The sequence below is a fragment of the Aspergillus caelatus genome (genome assembly GCF_009193585.1).
Source record: "Aspergillus caelatus strain CBS 763.97 unplaced genomic scaffold BDV27scaffold_3, whole genome shotgun sequence".
NCBI lineage: Eukaryota > Fungi > Ascomycota > Eurotiomycetes > Eurotiales > Aspergillaceae > Aspergillus > Aspergillus caelatus.
In genome coordinates, this window is record NW_022475266.1 from 287227 (window position 1) to 303957 (window position 16731).

General features: G+C 49.5%; 7 protein-coding genes across 7 annotated transcripts; 2 read left to right on the forward strand and 5 right to left on the reverse strand.

The window, feature by feature from the left end:
• Positions 1 to 442: 442 nt before the first annotated feature.
• On the reverse strand, positions 443 to 2177 carry BDV27DRAFT_61879 (glycoside hydrolase superfamily). The gene is made up of 4 exons (XM_032077113.1): positions 1973 to 2177; positions 1573 to 1865; positions 898 to 1501; positions 443 to 799 (listed from the first exon to the last, which is right to left on the reverse strand). Exons 1-4 carry the CDS (start codon positions 2053 to 2055, stop codon positions 484 to 486), a joined length of 1296 nt encoding a protein of 431 aa, XP_031933599.1. The 5' UTR covers positions 2056 to 2177; the 3' UTR covers positions 443 to 483.
• A 635-nt stretch (positions 2178 to 2812) lies between these two features.
• Positions 2813 to 4363, reverse strand: pigc (phosphatidylinositol N-acetylglucosaminyltransferase; the record flags this gene model as incomplete). The annotated part of the gene is made up of 2 exons (XM_032071495.1): positions 2813 to 3960; positions 4015 to 4363. 2 exons carry the CDS (start codon positions 4361 to 4363, stop codon positions 2813 to 2815), a joined length of 1497 nt encoding a protein of 498 aa, XP_031933600.1.
• Positions 4364 to 4578: 215 nt separating this feature from the next.
• BDV27DRAFT_119517 (uncharacterized protein) lies at positions 4579 to 6013 on the reverse strand. Its single transcript, XM_032064882.1, has 2 exons — positions 5845 to 6013; positions 4579 to 5785 (listed from the first exon to the last, which is right to left on the reverse strand). The coding sequence occupies exons 1-2, from the start codon at positions 5853 to 5855 to the stop codon at positions 4669 to 4671; spliced, it is 1128 nt and encodes a 375-aa protein (XP_031933601.1). The 5' UTR covers positions 5856 to 6013; the 3' UTR covers positions 4579 to 4668.
• A 629-nt stretch (positions 6014 to 6642) lies between these two features.
• BDV27DRAFT_61894 (pantothenate kinase) lies at positions 6643 to 8821 on the reverse strand. The gene is made up of 4 exons (XM_032077114.1): positions 8358 to 8821; positions 7919 to 8201; positions 7347 to 7845; positions 6643 to 7293 (listed from the first exon to the last, which is right to left on the reverse strand). The coding sequence occupies exons 1-4, from the start codon at positions 8568 to 8570 to the stop codon at positions 7011 to 7013; spliced, it is 1278 nt and encodes a 425-aa protein (XP_031933602.1). The 5' UTR covers positions 8571 to 8821; the 3' UTR covers positions 6643 to 7010.
• Positions 8822 to 10473: 1652 nt separating this feature from the next.
• Positions 10474 to 12680, forward strand: BDV27DRAFT_169061 (DEAD/DEAH box helicase; the record flags this gene model as incomplete). The annotated part of the gene is made up of 9 exons (XM_032074936.1): positions 10474 to 10721; positions 10874 to 10931; positions 10982 to 11117; positions 11171 to 11531; positions 11580 to 11659; positions 11709 to 11860; positions 11922 to 12115; positions 12168 to 12316; positions 12367 to 12680. 9 exons carry the CDS (start codon positions 10474 to 10476, stop codon positions 12666 to 12668), a joined length of 1680 nt encoding a protein of 559 aa, XP_031933603.1. The 3' UTR covers positions 12669 to 12680.
• A 660-nt stretch (positions 12681 to 13340) lies between these two features.
• On the forward strand, positions 13341 to 14847 carry BDV27DRAFT_140435 (polysaccharide deacetylase family protein; the record flags this gene model as incomplete). Its single annotated transcript, XM_032069655.1, has 3 exons — positions 13341 to 14227; positions 14335 to 14420; positions 14525 to 14847. The coding sequence occupies 3 exons, from the start codon at positions 13341 to 13343 to the stop codon at positions 14845 to 14847; spliced, it is 1296 nt and encodes a 431-aa protein (XP_031933604.1).
• Positions 14848 to 14946: 99 nt separating this feature from the next.
• Positions 14947 to 16726, reverse strand: BDV27DRAFT_61901 (glycosyltransferase family 31 protein). Its single transcript, XM_032077115.1, has 2 exons — positions 15669 to 16726; positions 14947 to 15613 (listed from the first exon to the last, which is right to left on the reverse strand). Exons 1-2 carry the CDS (start codon positions 16632 to 16634, stop codon positions 15293 to 15295), a joined length of 1287 nt encoding a protein of 428 aa, XP_031933605.1. The 5' UTR covers positions 16635 to 16726; the 3' UTR covers positions 14947 to 15292.
• Between the last annotated feature and the right edge of the window lie 5 nt (positions 16727 to 16731).

The following is a 16731-nucleotide window of genomic DNA, read 5'->3' on the forward strand; positions in this document are numbered from 1 at the left end:
AGGAGTGGTTCTAAATGAATGTGCATGGTAAGTAATAGGTTGGTTACATTATGAGGTTTCTTTTTTTTTTTTTTCTTCTATTATTCCAAGGGAAAAAGCGGTGCTCTTTAAATGAATGATTTCGCGTCGGTTTAATGAGGATGTTGATGGTTGCGGCCGGTGAAGTAGGGTCGTGCGATCCCGTGCTGGGCCTTGCCTTCGGATTGGTTGGTTTTTTCTGGTTCTTTCGGGGAGGATGTAGTAATTTGCTTGGGCCGGATTTGGGGGATTTTGTTTTTGGTAGTTGATGTTGCTTCAATCACTGTTACTTTATATTACTCTACTTCTTTTTTGGGGTGGGGTTTGTTCTTTTTTTTTTTTTATTCTGGTAAGGGAACTAGACTTTCTATGGTTCGGAATAGATATAAACTTCATTAGAATAAAGTTAAATGGTTATAAATTATGTGACTCCAGTGTGTCAGGTACGACTGCTCTTCGAGCATATCAACTCCGCTCCTTCACACCTTCCTGCATAGCTTGCAGATGCTCCCACTTCAAGGTATCCTCTCCCAAGCTCCAGGCCATAACACCGCCCAGCTTCTCGGCGTCCACGATGTCGTCGAACTTGCGCTTGATGAGTGGGGCCGTGTCCCAACTCCAGAACAGGTTCACCTCCTTGTCGAAGTAGTACTGGCCGCCGCCGTCTTCGTCCGTCACGCCGTCCTTCTCGGCACGACGCCAGGAGTCGATCAGTGAGATGCCCTTGCAGGTACCGTAGTCGGATTGACAACCGGCTTGGCAGTGGGCGTCTGTGGTGCCGCTGTTCACTTTATTAGTATTCTTCCAAAGTATATTTATTGTAAAGGGAAAATGGAGATGGAATGTTGGGTGGGGTTAGGTATAGGGAGAAACACATACCAAGTTCCATACTGGCTGCAACACGACCCGTTGGGACATGTGCCCTTGCCAAATCCACAGCTGCCATCCGTGCTCTCCTTCAAATCCTTTGATGGCTCGCCCATGGTTCCCTTCTCGAAGGTCAACGCCCCAGACTTGCCAGTGTCCTTACCCTTGGCGTCCTCCAGCTCCGCAACCTCACAGCCAAGCGGCTGCGTGTCACAGCCGGCATCCTTCTTCGTCTCGAACCACTTCGCGTAGTACGCCACACCGAGGTTCATCTTCTGAGTGTCAAGACCAACCTCCTCGTACGCCTTGATGCTATCCAAAGAACCCTTGACACCGGTATGGTGCGTGGTCACGTTGTTACGGCGGTTCATGAGATCGTACGTCATGACATTGACCATGTCGACGGACTCCCAGATCTTGGGTCCTTGTTCCTTCGTGAAGGCGATCATGTCGCCCCGCTTACCCGGTACCGCGATGGAGATGATCTTATCCTTGCCAAGTTCCTTACGGAGAGCAGCGAGGAAGAGCGGGTATGTTTCGATCTCACCCTTCTTCTTCTCGTTGGGGATGTCTTTGTAATCTTCGCCGTTGCCACCGGGGTATTCCCAGTCGATGTCTGCATTGGTTAGTATCACTCCTACATTTCCCACTCACAACAATCCCCAACAGAGAAAGGAGATAGCATACCAACTCCATCCAAACCAAATTGGTCCACCATAGCCTTGACATTCTTCGCATACCTCGCCCGGGACGCCTCATCCTTCGCACCATCCGAAAAACCCGAGGTATCGCCCCATCCTCCAATGGCAACAAGTAGTTTCGTATCCTTGCTGAAGCGCTTGCGCATCGTGTCGACCGGTTCAAACGGCTGCCATGGCTGCGGTGAGTCGCTGTTGAACAGGGTCGATTTGGCGAAACCCATTACAGCGTGGCTGATCCCCTCTGTGCCGCTGCTGTCGGGGAGGCCTTGGGTGTGATATCTATATCATTTATATTTCTATTAGTCGTTTGATCGGCGGTTTGGCTATTTTTGATTTTGTGCTTGGGCTTGGGACTAGGACTGGGTTAGGGTTAGGAGGTAACATACTGGTCGATATACATCACGAAGCGAAGACTCGCCGCAGACTGGGCGGCGGCCAGGAGGCCTAGGGCTAGACTTTTCCACTGCATTGTCGCTAAGTTCTGTCCCAGTCGGGAAGGGGTATCGTATGTGAGTCAATGACAATAGGGGAAAGGACAAACAAAAAAAAAGGAGGGTGAGTGACAGATGACAGCGGTTTATATAGTCGGATGTGCACGGGTCACTTGAGCAATCATGCCGCGAATGCGGAGTCACACGAAGGTTCTAATCATGCAGACAAAGACAAATAAACAACTACGTAGTGGGGAATGCGCTGTTCGATGTCGATCTCTTAATGAGGTCCGGGAGGTATGCAGCGAGTGAGACATTGGATCCTTTGTCGTTGAATTGTTTGTTGGATCATCGGTATTTGGAGGGCCTGAGTCTGGGGGCGAAGCAGGCGATCAATTGCTCGAGTTTGGGGTCCGGGCCTAAAATAAACCTTCTAACATGCCAGGTGGCATTCCTCTTGCATTCTTCTCCTCAGCCGAGGGCACTACGATACGAATATTTGCTTGTCGTTTGATACATTGCATTAGACCCATTATTGCTTGAAAAAGGGGTTCAAGAAGTAAGATCTTTCGAGGCTTTCTCTCTTTGTTTTGATTCGGTCAGGCGTGAGCCGTGTAGTATCAGAGTGCCAATTATAATGAAGGGTTTCAGAGTAGATTAGAGGAACACTTTCATCGACTGAAACGAAACGAAACGAAACAAAACGAAACGAAATGATATTAACATTGTTCGTACGGGTATCTCATAGTTCGCACGCCATCTGGGATCCAGCCGGTTCGAATTCGAATCTCCAAACTAATCCCAATGGCGTCGGATGATGGGCCGCGCCGGGTCCCACGGTCCTGTCACCACGTTCTTGTATTTCTGTAGACTGATGAGCCACCAACTACAGCCTCCCATCGCCAAGGCAGTCAGGATACTGCCCAACATAGAACCGACAATGGCCGCAGTCAATCCGCCCCTTAATGTAATTCCAACTGCGCCACCAGCGGCGATCACCAGCGCTAGTGTCAGGAACACATGGCCAGTCCAGGAGATATGGCGCAGTTGACGCCGGAAGATAGGGAACAGTCCGAACACTTCAATGGAGAACAACATTAAACTGAACACATGCGTCGTCGACGGCAGTCGGGACGCCAGAACGGTCGAGGCCATCACCGCGGCGTTGGTCGACAGAGAAGCCGGGAACTTTGTAGCGCCTGCGCCCTCCCCACTTCCATAGTCAAACGAGAAGATGTTGGTGATCAACAGCCAGCAACTCATCGCCCAGATCGAGTCGCTAGCCGTCGATTTCGTGAGCGATTTAAGGATCGGACTAAGCCCCAGCAATGCACAGTAGATCAAAAACGCCGATTTGACGGTAGATAGCCGCTGCCGGTTGCGCGAAGATAGTCGCGAAGTCATCGGCGCATCGTGGGGAGGCAGAGGCGGGACGCTCCCGGCAGCAGCGCCATTCGTACCCCCGAAGGATGCCGCGTCCTGCGTGCAGGAATCGCCGAGACCCGAGTGACTGCTCCTTCGTGCCGGCTCTGTCTCACTATGAGACATGGTCAACCCAAGTCCATGGACCTGGTTATTCTTCTGGTCATTTAACCGGGTGGTGGATGGGTTCATTGAGCTCGTGGTTGAGCCAGAACTAGATCCGTCATCGCCTTCGGATGCGCGCTCCACCACGTGGCTCTCCCCATGCTCTCTGAACACCCACGAATCCCACAGTATCCAGCCCATAGCCGTCCCGACGCTTCCCCAGCACACAATCGACACGGGGCTCACCCGTCCCTGGACGATGCCAACGAAACAGCAAACAAAGATCGCCACCGAGCAAACATGCTGGACAATGACTGTAGAATCGGCTACGAGAGGCCAGAAGTCGTAAGGACGCACGCGCGGGTTGCGTTGGAGATGGTCGAGGAACGTTTCGGTATCGGTGTAGTTATCAGGATCTGCCCAGCGCCGTTAACAACCATCCTCACTGGAAAATTATTTCCAACCCATACATGATTGCTTCACCCAGAGAAGCTTCTTCCACGCGCCCTTTCGTCTCCGGCGTCTACTTGTTCCTCGTAATTTTCGTGCCGGGACCGCGTGCGGCGGTCGCAAAGCTGCGACCGAGGCAGCGGTGCCGGTGCTCCCGCTCAGTCCTCGAATAGATTCATCGTAGGCTGCTGGAGCAGTTCGCGTCCTCACCAATGCAGGCGAATAGTATGCATCTTCAGGGGCAAGCCGGGTGGGATCGGGGAGGGTCCGTTGTTGCCCAGGAGGTTTTATCCCGACCGCTCGATTTGGATGGGTCTCGACGGGAACTGGAGGAGGAACAGGAGGAGGCGAGTCGGACAGAGGAGGCATCGAGCAGTGCTGAATTCATGCTTGACGCATGGCGACGATGAAGTGGGTGATTCTTGGGACGTGTTGCGAAATATCCCAAAGTAGATCTTCCGATTGCGTCGCCTCGCCCACGTGGTCATTAGTCATCGCTTCCAAGGTAGTTCTTTCAACAATCTATACAGCAAGGTGCACTCAACCGACAACTACTGATAGCGAACACTCAATTATATACATTATTCCAAATAGTTAGTCATGGCTACATAACATGTCACAACTAGCGTTATTGACATCAAAATACAACGTCACACAATCAAACAATATTCAGCTCAGTGAAGCGATAAGACATGACTGACCTCTACAGTCAAAGCTCCATCGCCAGCCAGGCTTTTCACTTGATCCACGAGCAGAGCAAACTCGCCTTCACTGCCCTCAAATATATACTGCTGTAGAGGCTGGGATGCTATCTGGCATGACAGGATCTTCACCTCTGCGTTCCTATCGAAAAGTTGGAAAAAGGCCCGGGCCTTGTCGAAGAATCCTTTCCCAGTCGGGCATTCGTCCAATGGAAAGCAGCGAACTGCTCCAGATTTATACGAGAACAATTTGAAAACCACTTTGGGATCTCGATGCGTGGGCACGCTAGGCTCGTTCATTCGGCGCCTTTTAGGCGCAGATGTAGGCTCGGGCTCTTCGTCCGATGAGGACTCTGATGAAGTGTCGTCATCTTCGTCTGACTCTTCCTCTGCCGATGATGACGATGTGCCAGGTGCAATGTTATCTCTACGATCATTTGTAGCGACCATCGGCCCTGGTAGGCTCTTTCTCTGTGGCCTCGGTTCCTGTCTTTGCATCTGAGACGGTCCCGGGAGACTTCTTCGCTGCCCACTCGCTCCTGATGTCAGGGCCTGTGTCTTATTCCGACGCATCTCAAGAACCTCAAATGCGTTCCACACCTCAGGCTCATAACTCAGATCATCCGGAGTATTCGAGAACTTCCGCACTGCACAAGGTGTAGGATCCCACCCACCATGAACCCCCAGCCAACCCTTCAGGAAGGTACCGTATACCGTGGTGAAAGGGAAGTAAGAACCTACGAGCCTCTCAGACCCGTCAGCAGTATGAAGCACCAGAACATTGTACGTGGCAGGCCCTTTAATCGTATACGCGGAGAGTTCCAGATGTTTCCCCTGACGGTCAAAAGTCTTCCATGCCCCCTTAGTTCTCCTAGGCTGTTTCGTGTTACAAGGCGGTCGTCCCGTGCCATTCTCTTTGTGCCATTCTTCCAGTAGATCAGCAAGATGTTGGGGAAACGGCTGATCGGACCCAAAGATTGCTTTGGGGTTCACAACAAGTAACCTGGTCGATGTTGGTGGTTCGTTAGCAGGGGATACTGTCGGCTTGCGCTCTTCCTCGGAGCTGCCCCTGCTGAGGGAAGCTTCTTGCCTTGAACAAGAAGAAATGAGCTTGAAGAAATGAAATAACCGGAACGGAGTTTTGCGTACTGATCCACCATATTGGTTCTTCCAAGTCTAGCGCACTTGCCGATCTAGAAACACGCAGGGAAATAAGTAGTATAATTGCCGACCGTCGATATGATAGAGGATAGCAGCACCAAGTATTAATTGATGGATGAGAAATCCGACCGCAACTGAGCGTGCTGCAATGATTGATAAGGAGCCTACCGCTTCGGTCGATACCTTAGCAACTTGGAACTGAACCAACGCGTCAATGTCGGGGATCCGCGTTTGTCAACTCCAATGAGCTAAAGGTAGGTAAGCTTAACCCCGGTCATATTCCATTCCGATTGGGTGACTTTGGTACCCACTGGGACTACTTCGTACTAGTTGTAGTCTAGTAGCGGTTAGTCCCAAACTTCCTCGTAAGGTACCAATATCGAAGGTACCTAAACGTACTACATACTCCATAAGTTGACAGTATCGCACTAGGTGCATGAAGTTTGTTCTTAACTACAATGAAGCATTGTTTCTGTTCGGGCTTTTGTATAGCTTATCAACTGGTCAATTCCACACCGTGGAGCAAAACTGACCTGTCGCACGGTGTGACCCCAACGGTTTCTGGGTAGCAAACAGAGTCTCTCCTTATCCAAAAAAATAAATAAATAAATAAATAAAAATTAAAAATAATCTACGACAGATAAGCTACATGTCTCAATATTTAGTTGTGCCGCTTGCAGTCTATCACTATTCCCTGCCAAATGTCTGCATAGCGGCAATAAACATGCTATTATAGGAATAGCGCCGCAAGATTCCATGTCAGCCTCTGAATATAATCATCATCATCATCATCATTAAATTAAACTGTGATGAAATTAACTCAAAACAAATAGATAAAGAACCCTAAATTAACAGAAGAAGAACACCATCATCGTCTGTGAATGTAAGATGCTCATAGGAACCAAGAGTGAGAAAGTATTCAGGATATTATGGTACAAGTGTAAATCGGCCATTGCAACATCGAACTGCATTAACGTCCCGAAAGATTGGCAAGATATATTTGCAGGATGTGTATTCTTTTGTCTAACATGCACGGAGAACTGAAAAAAGTGGGTATCAGAAGCCCAAGAGATCGGGAAAAGGGCGGATAAACCAAACAACAAAGAAGGTCATGCAAGCTTCCAGTCACACTGGAAGAATGGTTCTTTAACTCGTCAATTAGAGCTACTCTTAAGCTCCTGTGGCATGGCGCCACTGTCAAGACTATTCCTGCGACCCCAGTTCGCTGGCTGTCGGCGTAGGAAGGCCCCGACGGCGCCAATGTAGCCTTCGTGGCGCAGGAAGTAGGCTTGCTTCTCGCCCTTGGACCAGAATCGGATGGCGTAGGATAGTGTGTTCATGGTTTGCCGATGGCCTCGGATGAACGATCCACCGAAGTAGATGTGCTTCACTTGGTGCTTCTCCGACTGCAGATATGCGATTTGTCCGATGTTGTTACTAGACTACGTTAGTTCAATCAAACCACAGAGAGGACGGGAGTCTGGGCTTACCTGATGGCATAAAGAAGGCTTCGGCTCATATCCTCAGGCTTGAATGTAACTTCACCATTGGTTTGCCCATCTTCACCGTGGGATTTGTCTTCTCCATCCTCTTCATGCACGTCATTCTTCAATCGAAACACCTTGCCGAACGTGCTAGCAATCGCAGTGCTCTTCAGACCAATCCGGTTATAGTCCATGCCGTAGATATCGCCAACCAACATGTCTACCCCACTGTTGTCCCCGGTATCCGCCATCGCCAGCATGTCGTCGAAGGTCTGAGCACCAGTCAGGAGCGACATGATGCCCCAGAAGGTGCCGCCACCCAGATGGGTACCCCCCACACGCTGGTATTGCCTAGGGCCCGACACTTTAATCATGGATACACCGGAACCGATGTTGACTAATAGGTACGGGTAAACGTCCGGTCGGGCCTCGGCAAATTGCATTGGGTCGGTTTCGCTATAGGTAAAGACTTCGTTCGGTATTTCGGTGATAAAGAAATCGAGTCCTGTTGTTAAAATCAGTCAGCATGCCTCAGGAGAAGCACAGTGGATGTGTATAATCGGTACTCGCGCACGTACCGGTGATGAGGCATTCCATCTCATCCTCGCGTATAATATTCACTTTTAATGTCTCCTTCAGCTTGTCGTAATACTTGAAGGCACCGCCTCCGGTCGCCACGACACATAGCTCATCGCTGGAAGGGCCGTGGGCTTTCTGGTATTCTTCTTTCAATTCTTTTATGAAGTTGATGCACAAATCTATGCGATGGGTGTCGAAGTTAATAAAGTTCAGTCGGCCGCCATTGTCCACGGAGTCAAGCTCTCGTGTAAAATAAATTAATTTCGCAAGAGAACCACCGATCTAGAAAAATCAAACAGCCAAAGTCAGTTGCGCTGGCCACAATCTGGTGATGCGATCGGAACTGCAATTCAATTGCGGGGGGTGGGTTAAAGATTATGCGGGGAACGGCTAAAAAAAGAGAGGGAACATGAAAAAAGAAGCAGCTGGGTCACTCACGTCGACAGCAACATGGCTCACTACTCCGGTATGATGGGGAAGCCGGATATCGTGGCCTTCGTAGTGCACGCCATCCAATCGCACGGGACTCTTAGATCGCGGATCTTCGTCGACAATGAAAGCACCCTTGACATTAATCTTCACAGTACCGGGGTTGGTGATGGCTTTTTCTAGCCGAGTGGCGCGCGAGGGGTTGTGGTTTGTAGACGACATGGTGTATCAATGATAAGAAATAACGAAGAGAAGGGCGAGCCGGCAAGAAATAAGCAACTTGAAGGTCACATCCAGAACCGAGGAATGGGTGAACCGCGGTGGTTCAGGGTGACATCTCGGAGTAATGGGATTGCCGTGCTGTTCCCTACGGCGTATATCTCCTTCTGCCCGCTTTCCGTTGAGATCGGAAGTGGAACCAAGATTAAATTGAAGCTTTCAACTTTACCCGGAGTATGCACGGAGTACGTGCACTATAGCAATCTTTTTTTTTTTTTTAACAATATCCAGATGGTGACCTCGTAGTACATGAATGGGCTTATCTCAACGGTCCAAAGTCATCCGGATGACGTCGTCCATTCTTGATCATCATCCTGAGGCATTCATCATTTCTCATCAGGCTCGCCACCCACATCTGTAGTAAGCTGAGCAAGTAGCTGATATAAGCTTACATTATTCTTGTACTTTTTTTTTCATAGGTTTTCCTTTTTTTTTTTTTTTTTTTTCCCTACTCTTCCTTCTTTTAAGGGGTGAGTCCCTCGCTAAGCTCAGAGAGTGCACAACTATACGCATACTCAGTCTCCTTGCAGGATATATATATTACGATATCTGTGTACAAACACCCACATAGAAGGACCTACCCCACCTTTCTCTGTAAATTAATAGAGCCACAGACTTATTTATATTGATACTCTAATTTAAATGCACACTGAATAATTATGTCAATTTTTACGCTATGTAGAATAAATGTGCTATGCCTATGTATGCATCTGGCCCAGAAAGGTAGCCAACTGTCTGTGTAGCCTACTATATCCGTTCGTAATTACCTCCAGCTAACATTAAACCTTGAGCTGTTATTCGGTCATAGTCTGGATTGAGGATTAGGGGAAATCGCTCTTAGGCTACCTGTTGAATGGCATCAAGGGTACGTCCTGAAGTAAAGGCTAGATCTATAGATATGTCTAACAAAGATAAAAACATCACTCTAGAGGGTCTCAGTGGTAACACAAATTTGCGCACTAAGAATACATCCGGGACGGAGATGAAAATGTGTACCCCATGGCCGTACTTATTCATACCATATACTTAGACTGGCTTCAAACCATGGCACAGGGCTTCTTTTCTATGTACATCTGATCTACCAGCAGTAGAAGACAGCTCTTTAGCCAATTCCCACTGTTTGAAGTGCTGTACTACTTGGTGTTACTTCACTTATACTTTATATATGTACTGATGCACAGACATAATGGGTGAGTATCTCATCCGCAGAATTGAAGAATGTAAGGATATCTTGATCATTCTAGGAGGGTTACCTAACCCCAGTGATTTGACTGGTGACATCCCAATTGGGACAACCCCGATGTCACCTGAAGTTCTTGTTTATGAGCAAAACTTCATTCTCTCATTCTCTCACTCACTCTCTCACTCTCTCTGAATCTGTTCCTTACCGCACTTCCCAGCCAAAGTCATCCACATCTTGATATCTACTGCTCCCCCGAGGCCCTCCTATTGGTTTGTACAAGAGAGTAACCCTAACCAAACAGTTCATACTACTAGTACATGTGTTTCATGTCTGAGCAACCTCTTGTTATATTCACTCTTCTGTTTGTTACCTTTGCAACCCCTCACTCTCCTGGTCCCTCAATCTCCATCTCCATCTCCATCTCCGTCCTCCTCTTTCTCTTGCAGATTCTTTCCCCCTTCCCCTTCATCATTTAACCACTCTCTGCACACCCTTTCTTCACTCCAATCAAAAGTTGTCCCCCTTCTCACTTTTCTTCACACATGTGTGAAACTTTCTAAGTCAGTCTCTTCATTATTTTCCTCGAGCTCAGCATTGTGTTTCTGAAACACAACAGCTTACTACACATTCTCTTCACGCGTATTTTGTGTCGATTCAAACATCATGGATACATTTGACGTGTCCAAAATTGGCGCTGCCCTTGAGGATGTAACGCACGCACAGAATGTCAAAAAGATCGAAGCTGCTAGTACTGCCCGCGAAAAGGGGTGGACTGAGCCAGAGGGCTACGACTACTCCAAGTACAATACAGCCCCTCTCGGGCCTCCTCTCGCCACCCCTGGTGAGGGCACTGAGCCAGAACAGCAACAGCAGGATCTCCCCGAGTGGGCGGCCAACGCGGCAAAATACGAGTGGAAAGACGAATACGGTGACGTTGGTCCTGCCAACCCACAGCTTGAGGAGATGCTGTTTCGGAGTGAGCTCATAAATCGAACTGGTCTCAGAATTGGAAAGTAAGTAGATGTATTCATTGGGTACTGTCACCAAAATCTGACCTTTGAAGTCTCCAAAACATCGAAGTCGTCGCTGAAAGTCGTGATCGTCCCAATCCAATCAAGAGTGTAAGTCTGCTCAGCGCTGATGATACACCAAAGTCTTACGATTACTTTAGTTTGATGATGCTGGACTGCACCCCATCGTGCGTGACAACGTCAAGCTCTGTCACTACAATATTCCGACGCCAATCCAGGCATATGCGATCCCTGCTGTCATGACGGGCCACGATCTCATCGCCATTGCCCAGACTGGTAAGTGATTGAGAAGGTTATATGGAGGTTAAATGAGCTACTGACAAAATTAGGCTCCGGAAAGACTGCGGCCTTCCTGATCCCGGTCCTGTCAAAGTTGATGGGAAAGGCGAAAAAACTTGCTGCTCCACGTCCGAACTTGGCGGACGGGTATAACCCCATCATTGATGCCGTCCGTGCAGAGCCTCTGGTCTTGATCGTTGCGCCTACCAGGGAGCTGTCTACACAGATATTCGATGAAGCACGCCGACTCTGTTATCGCTCTATGTTGCGTCCATGTGTTGTGTACGGCGGTGCTCCTGTGCGTGACCAGAGGGACGAGCTGCAGAAAGGTTGCGACATTCTGATTGGCACGCCTGGAAGACTTTTGGATTTCATGGATAAGCCTCATATTCTGTCTCTCAGCCGGGTCAAGTAAGTACTTTCTCCAACGTTATTAGTATGTGACTAATCCAAGACCAGGTACACCATCATCGATGAAGCAGATGAACTTCTTCTTGCGGACTGGGAGTCTGACTTCAACAAGATCATGTCAGGTGGAGGTAAGAGCGAAAGCATTGGCCGGTCTAGCTGTGATGCTGACCAACAAAGATATGAATGAGGATGCGGACCACCGTTACATGATGTTTTCTGCGACATTCAACAAGGAGTGCCGTCAATTAGCCCGCAAGTTCCTTGCTGATGACCACGTTCGTGTTCGTATCGGACGTCCTGGCAGTACTCACATCAATGTAGACCAGAGTGTAAGTCATTCACTGAGACGCTAGGATTGTGTGCCGTATAATTGACTGCCAAACCATTCAGATTGTCTACTCTGAAGAGCATCTCAAGAAGCAGTGCCTCTATGATCTGCTTCTGGCAATGCCCCCCTCTCGTACCTTGATCTTTGTCAACTCAAAAGCACAGGCAGATTTGCTGGACGATTACCTGTACAACATGGGTTTACCCAGCACTTCTATTCACTCAGATCGTACACAACGCGAGCGTGAGGATGCCTTGTAAGTATTCTCATACCTCAAACCGATGAACCAGTAACTTAAAGAGATACAGGCGTGCTTTTCGTACTGCCAAATGCCCAATCCTGGTCGCGACTGGGGTTTCAGCTCGTGGGCTTGACATAAAAAATGTCATGCATGTTGTTAATTACGACCTTCCCCGTCAGTCCCACGGCGGTATCGTCGAGTATGTCCATCGCATTGGTAAGTACTGCAACAAGTCGCACATATCACCAGAATACTAACTATTTTAGGACGTACTGCCCGAATTGGAAACGAAGGACTTGCTACCTCCTTTTACAATCATGACCGCGACTCGGACCTCGCCCCTGATCTTGTTCGGCTTCTTCTTGAAACCAAACAGAAGATACCTGACTTCCTGGAGTCCTACAAGCCTGGCGATGGTGAAAACCTGTTTGAGGACGACACCGACGATGAGGATGGAGAAGGTGGTGGTGCGAATGCGAACGAGGGCAATGGTAATAGTACCTGGGGTGGAATTCACATGGGTGAAACCGAAGATGCCCCTGCTCCTGCCGTCGACTACGACTTCTAGTTAACCTTTTCAGGCTCTCCGGCAGTTGACGGTCGTCCATCTCTCACCACTGGCTGGGCTGAGTTGACACCAAGGCTACTGGGTGGTTAGGTTGTACCGGGTAATACTGGTGATGAGTCGACTGGTGTAACTTCTGCGTGTTCACCCCATCAAATGTTCTAAGCAGTGCAGGTTACTGCGGCTTCCACTGTTCTGCGGTTTCAGCTCCATATGCGGGAAACAACGGCGAGCCGGCCTTCTTAGCCTCGACCATTCCCTGGGAGCCTGGTAAACGGATGGTCACGGGAAGTTGTCTCCTCCTACTTTGGAATTCAGAGGGTATGGATTTAGGGCTTCTTAACCAACGACTGGGCGGGTTGGGAATATTCGGGCAGTGAGGGATGGTGGCTTTGTTTTCCTGTATGGCTAGACCTAGAAATTAATAAGTAATAATCTTCGATTCGATTGGGAGCAGTCGTAGCCCTACTGGGGTATGTCCTTTTATCAATCGCTCCTTCCGTGTAAAGTGAGTGAGTATACATGCCTCCATCGTTTGTCTGCACAGTCGAGCAAGCTGACCATCGTGACACAGATCCACCATCCACTATCATCTACTACTACAAGTGTGAAGTTATCACAGTCCACTCCTTGACTCTATATCATACACAGTCCACCCACTTCATATCAGCAATCATGCATACTCTGTATCTCTACATCATCCTCGCTCTCTTCTGGGCCACCCTTACCACAACCACAGAAGCCACCCACCGAACACCCCTGCAAGTGACTTTTCTCCCACCCACGACCAACAACACCCCCATAATCGTCGACACCTTCACCCACCCCGACAAAAACAATCTCGGATCTTGGCACGGCGCCCTCGAAAACCTCCCCGTCACCCGAGGACGGAACTACATTGAGTTGAACGCCTCAGATGCCGACCAAACCTACCACAGCCAACTCTCCTCAACAACGTGCTTCGACCTAACCCCCTACACAACCTGGATCCTGCATATTGTCTACTCCGGCCCACCAACCTTCAGCATCTCCATGCACCAAAACAACCCCTCCTGCAACCCATCGTTAAACCCTTATCCCGAAACCAGTGACAGCGTCGAGGCCTCGCGCTACACTGCCAAACCCCATTGGCACCACCGAAAACCAAAGAAGCAAAAGAAACAGGACCTCTACATCCCCCTTTCCCACTTCACCATCGACCACTCGCGCGTCCTCTCCATCTCCCTTGGAAATTTCTATCCACCATACAGGCGCCCAGTCAAAGTGTACAAGGTCGAGTTGATCCCGACCCTCCCACGCGGTGTCAAAGTTCCAAAGAAACAACCGACCGGGGAGCTGAGACTCCGGTGCACGAGACCTGGTTCGTTTGCTTTCGGTATCGATGATGGCATACCCAGCCTTGCGGACGTGGTGAGGGAGATATTGGAGAGCGAAGGCGTGCTGGTTACGTTTTTTGTTGTGGGGGGACCACTTAGGGATAATAAGACAGGGTTTGCGGAATTTTACAAGAAGATGGTGGAAGATGGACATCAGATTGCGTTACATTCGGATGGACATTCCAAGTGAGTTCCCCTCTCTCAATTTTCTCCTTTGTTGCTTAGGGTGTTAGGGGTAGGGAGGGAATGGGTAAGTGTGAGGATTTGATAACGCTAATGAGTGACGAATGTAGGATGGAAGGAATGGAGTCGATCAAAGCTATAGATGACGATATTTTCCGCAACATCGCTACGTTTAAGTCTTTGCTTGGGGTAGAGTGTATGTATTTATGCACTTATACCCGTCCATCCATATTTTAGGACAACTACACTCAAGTCACCATCAAATACTCCCCTGCAACCGACGAGCTAATCAAGCAATAGCCAGTTACTTCCGACCCCCATACGGTACAATCGGCTCCCGAACGCGCGAAGTCCTCGCCAAACGTATCAAAAACCCACAAATCATCAACTGGAGCGTCGACATCGAGGACTGGATGTGGGCAGACTCCGACACGCCCGAACGCCAGCTGAAGGCGTTCTACCGCGATGTCGAGCGCGGCGGGAATCTGGCAGTGCTGCATTATCTGAGTAATTCGACCGTGGGGTATTTCCGGGAGATTATTCGATTTGTCAAAGGCAAGGGATTGAAGATTATGCGTATTGATCAATGCCTGGAGGACCCCGCGGCTCCTGAGCTTTTGTAGGATGATTGGATTGGGTTTTTGTGCTTGTGAAGTTTGTGAATTGGGTGTTCTTGCTTTTCGTAGGTGATTTAGTTCAGTTTAGTGGGTTTGCCAAGTACCTGGGTTATGGCTCATCGTTAAACTGGTTGCTCTTATTGTGGTAGTTGAGATTCGCTAGAATTGCTGTATTGAATGAAACCATTGACAACTCCTACCATGCAAGACCAGACCCAACACCGCCCATAAAAACAGATCAGAAAAAGAGCACACGAGAATTGTAGTCTATAGTATGCATCCAACCCGGAGATCAGCATAAACCAGCTGAGTCTCATTCTGACAATCGACATCGAGCTCTAACAGAGTATAACTCCAGCCCATCACGTTCGACCTGCGAACTGCCAATGCATCGTCGCCAATGCGCGCAAGAAAGAAACAGAAACAAGCAAAAGAAAAAAAAAAAGAAATATCAAGCCGCACCCCACTCCACACTCGAACAAACCGGCGCCTCGTGCATCATTTCCTCGATCTTCTTCATAGCCCATCCGGACCGGGCTCCCGAGTTGGCCGTGCCCAGTTTGGGTGTCTTGCCGGTGAAACAGGATCCGGAGCGGAAGGAGAACTGTGCACAGTCGGACATGTCCTTACAGAGGGATTGACATTCGTCGAAGGTGGTGAATTCCGAGTGTTCTTCGTCGGAGAGGTTATCCCAGTGGTCGCGGTATGAAGAGAGATTTGGGTAGATGAGTTCTTTGAAGACGTCGCCGTGGAGGAGAAGAGTGGATTGTTTCTGTTGTAGGGATAGGTTAGCTAACATTCAAGATAGAGGGTGACAGAAAGCTTACCTCGCGCCATCGGCGTTGTTCGAAGTTGGACAGATCTTGCACGTCGCGTGCGCTCAGATGGTGGAACGCGACGGCGGGGAAACACCACGGTCGACGGTAGAAGGCGGTCGTGAACTCATCTAGTTCACCAATGTTGGTGTTCTGCAGGATCGGCCAGGAAAAGTGCAATGGCACGCCGACGTCAGCCAACACTTTGCCCAAGACGCAGTCTCCGGCCCAGTGAGCATCCGTGTACTCGTTCAGCTCGACATTGCGCTCCGTATACTCCTTCGCGACTCGCTGCATGGCTGGATTCGAGATGGCAAAGCCCGAGCCGCCGTGAGCGAAAATGACATCGGCGATCTGGGTCTCGGTGCCGATGTACCACGGCTTGGACGCATCAAAGTGCGAGAGCCATTCGAGCAACGTTCCCCATGAGTAATACGTGTCCGCTTCCATGAAGACGTACCATTTTGCGTCGCTCTTGTGGCGGAGCGTTTCCTGGACCATCGGCAAAAACTTCCATTTATCTAGTTTCCAACCAGGGTTGTTTGGCTTGCCAATGGCAGAGTTGGCCTCGTCGGCGAAATCACCGGTTTCCAGGCCCGCTCGACCCATCTGGACGAGGCGGTTATAGATGCTGAAGTCGGGGACGGTCCTTTTCACGTCGGGATCCATATTCTTGAAGGCATCGTGCACCTTAATACCATTGATTTCCTCCTCGAAGTCGGAAAAGATCACATAATTCGGGACGCAGCGCAGGGTGGTCTGGAAGTGCACCGGGACCTTGTCCAATGCCTCGGTGACACCTGTTTTCAACACGACCAGCACGTCTTCCATGCCCGGGAGGGGTGGGCATTCGACCCGACGGCGGCCATGGGTGGTGGTAGGGTGGAAGCTCGATCGGAGACCGGAGAAGTGGTAAAGGAGGAAGAGACAAAGGACGGAGGTGATGACGGCGATGCGACGGAATCGACGAGGAAACATCCTAGCTAGCGAGAGAGGAAGGCTCGTCGGAAGCTAGGAACAGCCTCCACACAGAGCACCTGGGAAAATTACACCAAAAGAGCAAGATTATGACCGT

Coding starts and splice junctions, on each gene's coding strand:
- BDV27DRAFT_61879 (XM_032077113.1), bottom strand. CDS start 2,055: ATGCAGTGGAAAAGTCTAGCCCTAGGCCTCCTGGCCGCCGCCCAGTCT. Junction 1,866..1,972: donor TTCGTGATGTATATCGACCA/GTATGTTACCTC, acceptor TAAATGATATAG/ATATCACACCCAAGGCCTCC. Junction 800..897: donor TGCAGCCAGTATGGAACTTG/GTATGTGTTTCT, acceptor TAAAGTGAACAG/CGGCACCACAGACGCCCACT.
- BDV27DRAFT_61894 (XM_032077114.1), bottom strand. CDS start 8,570: ATGTCGTCTACAAACCACAACCCCTCGCGCGCCACTCGGCTAGAAAAA. Junction 8,202..8,357: donor TGAGCCATGTTGCTGTCGAC/GTGAGTGACCCA, acceptor TGATTTTTCTAG/ATCGGTGGTTCTCTTGCGAA. Junction 7,294..7,346: donor AGCCTTCTTTATGCCATCAG/GTAAGCCCAGAC, acceptor AACGTAGTCTAG/TAACAACATCGGACAAATCG.
- BDV27DRAFT_61901 (XM_032077115.1), bottom strand. CDS start 16,634: ATGTTTCCTCGTCGATTCCGTCGCATCGCCGTCATCACCTCCGTCCTT. Junction 15,614..15,668: donor AACAACGCCGATGGCGCGAG/GTAAGCTTTCTG, acceptor TCCCTACAACAG/AAACAATCCACTCTTCTCCT.